At 44.4% G+C, this 9459-nt stretch overlaps 1 protein-coding gene across 1 annotated transcript; it reads left to right on the top strand.

Moving 5' to 3' along the window:
- The first annotated feature begins 306 nt into the window (after nucleotides 1-306).
- Nucleotides 307-9181, top strand: LOC123492604 (solute carrier family 12 member 4-like). Its single transcript, XM_045225255.1, has 12 exons — nucleotides 307-720; nucleotides 2109-2207; nucleotides 3136-3255; nucleotides 3373-3477; nucleotides 3677-3845; nucleotides 4512-4707; nucleotides 4985-5154; nucleotides 5440-5571; nucleotides 5798-5905; nucleotides 7156-7343; nucleotides 8530-8663; nucleotides 9023-9181. The coding sequence occupies exons 1-12, from the start codon at nucleotides 569-571 to the stop codon at nucleotides 9112-9114; spliced, it is 1665 nt and encodes a 554-aa protein (XP_045081190.1). The 5' UTR covers nucleotides 307-568; the 3' UTR covers nucleotides 9115-9181.
- The last annotated feature ends 278 nt before the right edge of the window (nucleotides 9182-9459 follow it).

Genomic DNA, 9459 nt, shown 5'->3' with positions numbered 1-9459 from the left:
GCAGCTGGCTTCCGGGTTAAGCTGGTGGGTGTTAAGAAGCGCAGTTTGGCGGGTCATGTTTCGGAGGACGCATGACTCAACCTTCACCTCTCCCGAGCCCATTGGGGAGTTGCAGCGATGAGATAAGATCGTAATTGGATATTTACAGTTACATTTTAGTCATTTAGCAGACGCTCTTATCCAGAGCAACTTACAGTTAGTGAGTGCATATATTTTCATACTAGTCCCCAGTGGGAATTGAACCCACAACCCTGGCATTGCAAGCACCATGCTCTACCAACTGAGCTACATGGGATATCATGAAATTGGGGAGAAAAAATAGGGTAAAAAAAAACCAGCACACTTTTACAGTGTTAGTTTCATCAGCCGTTGTACAATCTGATACAAAAAACAGTGAAAAGGCTTAATTTTGACTGCACTGGGCCTTTAAAGCCACACAATCCATAAGTTATCTGTCCCCTTGGCTACAATACAACAATTAACAAATAAAAAACAAACAAACCATTAAAAAAAACAATGAATGTATTTCAAAAATACATATTTCTGTTATCTGTAAAGAAAATGGACAATGAAGTGTATCTTTTCTTATTTCCTGGGGCAGGTGTTTGGTCATGGCAAGGCCAATGGGGAGCCAACCTGGGCACTGTTACTGACAGGACTCATCGCTGAGCTGGGCATCCTCATAGCCTCTCTGGACATGGTGGCCCCTATCCTCTCCATGTGAGTCACACACACACACACGTGCACGAAATAGACTAAACAAACAGGTGCATGCACACAGACAAGGAAAAACACACACATGCACGCACACAAACACACTAAACACACACATGCAGACACGCAGACATGCACACAACAAACATGATGATTTAAAAACAGTCAAATAGGGATTATTTCAACTCATATCCATATTCATTACATAATGGTATGTTGTGTGAACTTGCTGAACTTACTCCCATCAGCCAAAGTCATGTACCTTACATGGGAGAAAACAGACTCTTGATGACTCTACTTCCCCTCTCACACACTGTTAATAAACAATTTTCAATGTGTGTGTATCTAGTGGTTATTCCACTCCATCTCACAGATGTTTTAATGAACATTATGGTCCTCTGTGGAGTACTTTGGGCGGCAGGTAGCCTAGCGGTTAAGAGGCTGGGCCAATAACTGAAAGGTTGCTGGTTCAAATTCCTGAGCTGACTAGGTGGAAAATCTGTCAATGTGCCCTTGAGCAAGTCACTTAACCCTACTTTCTCCTGTAAGTTGCTCTTGATAAGAGTGTCTGTAAAATGTACTTTAATCAAATCACTTGCATTTTAGACAACCACTTCACAAGTGAAACACCTCATTCCAGCCAGGCACCGTGAACACACTCAGCACAAGTGGCTTTTTGTGGAAGGTCACCAAGTGCAGTGGTTCCCAAACTGTGGGTCCAGTTATTTTTTTATATATATACATTTTAAGGAACTCAATCCGACTTTCAACTTACTGTTGAAGGTTATAATAGTAGAATGCACAAGGTGAAATTTCAAAATTGAGTAGTGCATCATCAGTATTCCTCTTGTCATGTCGGTCATTGCATACCTTAGAGAGCTATTTATAACTCGTCAGAAATGTCCAGATCAACTAGCTCATTTCAGGTAACGTTTTTTAGCTAGGTTTCAGTGCCCATACATTTTGTAGTAATGTTCGAGTCACTCAAGTATCACATGAATACACATTAGACATGGCAAAATGTATAGAATTGCAGGAAATAAGCTTTAAACCTGAAAAAATGTCACTACACCAACAAGAGTGGTGTGAACAGTTTGTGTCATGAACAGTGCTTGTGCCCACAGAAATAGACGTTGTGCGCGTGCGGGATGTTCCCCAATGCTGGAAGGGGGGCCTGAGTGAAAAAGTTTGGAACCCCTGACCTAGTGCACTTTCTTGTGCTTCTGTGTTTTGCCTTCAGTTGAGATGTATTTTAGCAGACTACTAGGCCTATACATCCTGCAACAAGTACATAACTGGACAATTAATGTATTGTAATTCCAAAGCAATATTTAAATGACTAAATCGGTTTGGAATTAATTACATTTTATGGTGTGTGATTTTTTTTCCGACAGGTTCTTCTTGATGTGCTATCTGTTTGTGAACTTAGCCTGTGCTGTGCAGACTTTACTACGGACACCCAACTGGAGACCTAGGTTTAAATATTACCACTGGTAAGTACAGTACAGGTGTATGTGCGTGGCTGTGTATCTGTGCATACTGTATGTGAGCGATGTAACACTCATTTGTATACGTGTGGGTGTGTTGGCTACACTTCCACTCCATTTGTATACGTGTGGGTGTGTTGGCTACACTTCCACTCCATTTGAATAATCTACTTTGCTTTTCTGTTGACTGACTGGAGGACTTTATGCAGACTCCAGCTAGAGAAGCATTTTGTTCTCTGGTGTTCTGCATGGTGACCTAGAAAGAAGGAACTTTACTGTAATAAGCTTCAGTAGCTGAACAAGTATAGCACCTGTCGTGGAAATTCACCACTAAGGACTCAAACTCAATGTAAATGAATCAATCTTTATTAGCACGGCCGGAGAGGTTCACAAACTCAATCCAAGCTTGATGAAAACTCTGAAAAGGGCGTTCCTTCTCAGTCCTTTGATACTGCTATACAAACAAGTCATATAAGCATGATTTTCATTATTCATTATTAACGTAGGTTCCTGCATGTGACTGACGAGGCTTCTTCTCTCAAAGCTGGGACCTTGAAACTGAGATACTCCTTTTGGTCCCCAGAACAATGTTCTGGGTGTACTGCCAATTGGTCTGAGGAGGAGGTCACAGTCACGAACCAAGATAGAGTGAGAGGAGAAGCTGTTTACAATTCAATGCTAGCTCTTCAGACAACATACATTTCCCTCACACAACATTCCTCCTGAGTCCCTGTCAAATGCAAAGAGTACTACATTTAAAGTGCACATTTTAGCAGATACTCTTATCAGATCGACAGGTTTTTCACCTAGTTGGCTCGGGGATTCGAACCAGTGACTTATCGGTTACTGGCTCAATGCTCTTAACCACTAGGCTACCTGCCACCCATGTACTATAGTATAACGAGTACTACACTACTGTGTGTTTCCCCCACAGGGCTCTGTCTTTTCTGGGTATGAGTATGTGTCTGGCTCTGATGTTCATCTCCTCCTGGTACTATGCCATCGTGGCCATGTGCATCGCTGGCATGATCTACAAGTACATTGAGTACCAGGGGTATGTCTGAACTCTTACCCGTCTCATAACATAATTGTATATAATTGGGTCACTGTATGAGTTAGCTATTTAGGCTAGAGTATATATTCTGATGCTGTCACTCTGTCTCTCTCTCAGAGCGGAGAAGGAGTGGGGAGATGGGATACGAGGTTTGTCCCTCAGTGCTGCGCGGTACTCTCTGCTACGGCTGGAGCATGGACCACCTCACACTAAAAACTGGAGGTAAACATCACTCCTCGTCCATAGTCTTAGATATCTGGTATCTCCAACTTCAGATATGCATAACTACCTCTTCCTTTTCATATATTCTGTACTTTCTCTCACTCTACAGTTTATACTGTTGTTGTTTTTTAGTAAATCAAATAAGTACTTCCAGGTAGATTCTCACGTACTTTGTCTCTCTTGCCCCTCCACTCTCCAGGCCCCAGGTCCTGGTGCTGTTGAAGCTGGATGAGGACCTCCATGTGAAGTATCCCCGTCTGTTGACCTTTGTCTCCCAGCTGAAGGCAGGGAAGGGCCTGACCATAGTGGGCTCTGTCATCCAGGGACAGTTCCTGGACAGCTACGGAGAAACACAGGCCTCTGAACAGGTAGAGATAGAGCTGTATCTTATTTCTCCGATAGTCTACTGTGTGTACAAGAAAAAGACATTTTGCCGTACTGTAGCTTTATTGAATCAGTTCAGGATTGTTTGAAGGCTGTTACCATCATTGCTTGGTCATACAGTCCACTTTACAAAGCTATAAGAAAGAGATCGAATTTCTGTTGTCTCCTTTGCGCTGTCAGAAGAACCGATGTGGATGTGGTGGAGGAGTCAGGCGCAGGACACAGAGGATTCGTCCAAAATACTTTACTAGTCCAAAGTGCAACAAAACAATACACGACCTCGAAAACAAATGGAGGCGAGGGAATTACGCAACATGCGTAAAACAATAAACAAAACTAACAGAGCGCAAACACGCAGCTCCGCACGACAGGCAAACAACAACACACAATCTAACTAATACAAAACAGGGAACTTATAGGACACGTAATCAGAACACAAACAGACACAGGTGTACAAGACAGACTAAAGCAATCACACCCCGAAACATACAACGGTGGCAGCTAGTACTCCGGGGACGGCGAACGCCGAAGCCTGCCCGAACCAGGAGGAGGAGCAGTACCGGCCGAAACCGTGACATGCGCCAATAAGAATAAGTGAGTTTATTACCAGCTTTATGATTACCTGCATTGTCTGCTCTCCTCCTCGTCAGGCCGTAAAGAACATGATGGAGATTGAGCGGGTGAAGGGTTTCTGCCAGGTGGTTGTGGCGTCCAAGGTGAGGGAGGGCATTGCCCACCTGATCCAGTCCTGTGGCCTGGGGGGCATGAAGCACAACACAGTGGTGATGGGATGGCCCTACGGCTGGAGGCAAAGTGAAGACCCCCGCGCATGGAAGACATTCATTAGTAAGACTCTGATTACTGTAGACTAGCCTGGTCCTACACATGGATCTGACCCGTTCCCCTAAAAATGTTCTAAACAATAACCTCATCCCAGTTTCTCCATGAGGGCATTGGCCATCTCTATGTTTTTGAGGGTTTGGTGGACTGTCCTTCAGCCTGTATAGTATTTGAAGCATTCCATGCTGACTCTTTAGTTAACTGATAGCATCAGCATTGAACTGTATTACATTACATATTACACAAAGTAAACATATTTACCTCTCTGTGCCCCTCCCCACAGACACAGTCCGCTGTACCACAGCAGCCCACCTGGCTCTGATGGTGCCCAAGAACGTGTCCTTCTACCCCAGCAACCACGAACGCTTCACAGATGGCACCATCGATGTGTGGTGGATCGTCCATGACGGAGGAATGCTCATGCTGCTACCTTTCCTGCTCAAACAGCACAAGGTAAAGTCCAGCAGAAACTCTGGGAGCATTTATTGTTGGCCACCATGACTTGAGAGAGACTAAAGGTGTATGGATTTGTTTGTTTAGAAATGTATCTACATTTAAGCAGACGCTCTTATCCAGAGCGACTTAAAGAAGCAGTTAGGGTTAAGTGCCTTGCTCAAGTGCACATCGGCAGCTTTTTCAGCTAGTTGGCTCAGGGATTCGAACCAGAGACCTTTCAGTTACTGGCCCAACACTCTTAACTGCTAAGCTACTCCATTCTTACCATGGTGTGTGTTTCAGGTTTGGAGGAAGTGTAAGATGCGTATCTTCACTGTGGCCCAGATGGAGGACAACAGTATTCAGATGAAGAAGGACCTGGCTACATTCCTGTACCAGCTGAGAATAGAGGCAGAGGTGGAGGTGGTGGAAATGGTGAGAGATGTTCCTCCTTAAAGCTAATTATGTCATGATGGTGGAGACGGTGAGAGATGAACCTCCTTAAATCTAATTATGTCATTATGGTGGAGATGGGAAGAGAAGTACCTCATACCAGGAGTCTAACATGCAATCCAACTGAGTTTCCATTTTTAAATCACTTCTCTCCCCTTAGTGTATTCAAAGGTCAGGTATTTACGTACTACCATGTTAATTGTTTCAGCATGACAGCGACATCTCGGCCTACACGTATGAGAGGACTCTGATGATGGAGCAGAGGTCTCAGATGCTCAGACAGATGAGGCTGTCCAGCGCAGAGCGAGAAAGAGAGGTACATCTTACACATCCACAAACATCCACAGAATTACACCTGTCAGACCAAACATACTTAACAATAGTTGTGGACCACAGTGAAGGACATATTGAGCTGGTTTCCCAGACCCAGAAGTCTTCTCCTGTATTTAATCATCCTCAGTTGGAGAATCTCCATTGAAAGTGTGATTTAGCCCAGTAGCAGGTTCATCCCAAAGGTGTTCGATGGGGTTGATGTCAGGGCTATGTACAGGCCAGTCAAGTTCTTCCACACCGATCTCGAGCAAACCATTTCTGTAAGGACCTTGCTTTGTGCACAGGGGCATTGTCATGCTGAAACAGGAAAGGGCCTTCCCCAAACTGTTGCCACAAAGTTGTAAGAACAGAATCATCTAGAATGTAATTGTATGCTGTAGCGTTAATATTTCCCTTCACTGGAACAAAGGGGCCTAGCCCGAACCATGAAAAACAGCCCCAGACTATTATTCCTCCTCCACCAAACTTTACAGTTGGGGCAGGTAGCGTTCTCCTGGCATCCGCCAAACCCAGATTTGTCCGTTGGACTGCCAGATTGTGAAGCATGATTCATCACTCCACTGCTCCAGAGTCCAATTCGCGGCGAGCTTTACACCACTCCAGCCGACGCTTGGCATTGCGCATGGTGATCTTAGGATTGTGTGCGGCTGCTTGGCCATTGAAACCCATTTCATGAAGCTCCCGACAAACAGTTACTGTGCTGACGTTGCTTCCAGAAGCAGTTTGGAACTCGGTAGTGAGTGTTGCAACCGAGGACAGACAATTTTTATGCGCTACTCGCTTCAACACTCGGTGGTCCCGTTCTGTGAGCTTGTATGACCTACCACTTTGCGGCTGAGCCGTTGTTGTTCCTAGACGTTTCCACTTCAAAATAACACCACTTACAGTTGACCGGGGCAGCTCTAGCAGGGCAGAAATTTGACGAACTGACTTGTTGGAAAGGTGGCATCCTATGACGGTGCCACGTTGAAAGTCACTGAGCTCTTCAGTAAGGCCATTCTACTGCCAATGTTTGTCTATGGAGATTGCATGGCGGTATGCTCGATTATACACCTGTCCGCAACGGGTGTGGCTGAAATAGCCGAATCCACTAATTTGAAGGGGTGTCCAGATACTTTTGTATATAAAGTGTATCTACACTAGCATTAAATGAAGCAATGTATGGCCATGCATTTCAAGTAACTCTGGTATGGACATTAGGACATTGTATCCCCTGCACTCTGCCCCCTATAGGCCCAGCTGGTAAAGGACAGACACTCTCTGATCCGTATGGGCAGCCTGTACTCAGACGAGGAGGAGGAGGTGGTGGAGCCTGTAGCTGATAAGATCCAGATGACCTGGACCAAGGAGAAGTACGAGGCAGAAAGGAGGAACAGGAACAACGCACCAGAGAACTTCAGAGAACTCATGAGCCTCAAACCGTGAGTCACTTGTTGTTGGTCTATTGGAAGGCCAGGAGTTTTTCTTGACCCACGTGATCTGACTAGGAAAACCCCCAGGCCTTTCACGTGGTTAGGAAAATCTCCATCCGGCCCCATCTGAGGTAGTCCACTCTCTCTAGTCTTCCTTCTTCTCTCTCTTTTTTCTGCTTCTGTTGTCTTGCAGACAGAGAATGGTTCATCCTGTGAGTGATGTGTTATTCTGATCACTCAGAGTCTGTAAGTTCCTGTTAGTAATATGTTATTCTGATCACTCTGAGTCTGTAAGTTCCTGTTAGTAATATGTTATTCTGATCACTCTGAGTCTGTAAGTTCCTGTTAGTAATATGTTATTCTGATCACTCTGAGTCTGTAAGTTCCTGTTAGTAATATGTTATTCTGATCACTCGGAGTCTGTAAGTTCCTGTTAGTAATATGTTATTCTGATCACTCGGAGTCTGTAAGTTCCTGTTAGTAATATGTTATTCTGATCACTCGGAGTCTGTAAGTTCCTGTTAGTAATATGTTATTCTGATCACTCTGAGTCTGTAAGTTCCATGCAATGGATTGGAATGGCGGGGTGGGGTGTGCTTTGGTATGTGGACTGCACTTGATGTCTTTCTGCTTTATGACTGAGTTGGTTCATGCTGTTCACTGTTAGATATCTGAACATTATTCCACGGCATTGTTAAAGGGATAGTTCACCCAAATTACAAAATTACATATTGGTTTTCTGACTTTGTAAGCAGTCTATGTACAAGGTATGACAGCAATCCATGCTTTAGTATAGTTTCCCTGGCACCATTTCCACATGCTAACGTTTTAGCATTTGTGGCACAAATCCCATTAAAATCATGGTATCGATATAACATTTCTTGCACATCATGTTCAAAACTTCTATAAGGTACTTTTTTGAGGTTCAAAATCAATTTTAGATACTTTCGGATGATTTGGACATGATGTGTGAAAAATTATAATATCGGTCCCATGACTTGAATGGGACTTGTGCCACAAATGCTAAAACTTTAGCATGTGGAAACAGAGCCAGGGAAACTGGATTGCTGTCATACTTTGTCCATAGACTGCATTCAGGTAAGGGAAACCTATGTGTAATTTTGGGTGAACTATCCCTTTAAATACTTGAATGTTCTGGATTGCATTGTAACATCTGTATGTGGTTGTGTCCCAGGGACCAGTCCAATGTGCGGCGGATGCACACGGCAGTGAAGCTGAACGAGGTAATCGTCAACAAGTCCCATGATGCTCGTCTGGTGCTGCTCAACATGCCGGGGCCGCCACGCAACACAGACGGAGACGAGAACTGTATCCTTCACTAACAGCTGCTCTCAATTTACTGGACAACACTGGTCTTAGAGGTCTGTGTGGTACAATATTTCATTTTTTAGGACAGTTTTAGGGCTCATTATGGGGTTAGGGGAGTGTAATTTGGGGGTTGAGTGTAGCATGAGTTGTGTAAAAGATGACCGAATGAGTATTAGTAGATGGCCAGCCAGCATGCACGAAATATTTGGCTATGTCTACCGAGATGAAAGACTACTGGCTTTTGAGCTGAACATCAAATCAAAGTTAATTGGTCACGTACACAGATTTGCAGATGTAATCGCAGGTGCAGCGATGCAGAGCAGAGTTGCTGGTTATAGCAGTGCTTAACTCTGGCCCAGATATGGAGTTTCTGGAGGTGCTGACGGAAGGTTTGGAGAGAGTGCTGCTGGTGAGAGGAGGAGGACGAGAGGTCATCACTATCTACTCCTGACCTATCAGAAACCACTGGGGTCATAGGTCATGACACTGCCTCGACAGGAAACATTCCACCCCGACCACCGGGGCACTGCAGCACCGGCAGCAGCATCCAGCCGATCCTCAACATACAGTACACACAAACTGTGCCAATTAATGATGGAATTAAGAGGACTTTTTATTGTGGAATTTGAGGACCACAGAAAGCAATAATAATTTGCCTGGCATTTCTGTGGAATGTATTGCCTTCCACGAGGACAGTAGCCTTTAAAGATGACATGCTATAATTCCCTCATATGAATGCCTTATTGCCAAGGCAACTAAAGCTTGTGTCATTCACAAACCTATTTCTGCAATAGGA

Source organism: Coregonus clupeaformis, chromosome 15 (genome assembly GCF_020615455.1).
Source record: "Coregonus clupeaformis isolate EN_2021a chromosome 15, ASM2061545v1, whole genome shotgun sequence".
NCBI lineage: Eukaryota > Metazoa > Chordata > Actinopteri > Salmoniformes > Salmonidae > Coregonus > Coregonus clupeaformis.
Note: the sequence above shows the minus strand (reverse complement) of the source record. Positions and strands in the feature narration are given on the sequence as shown.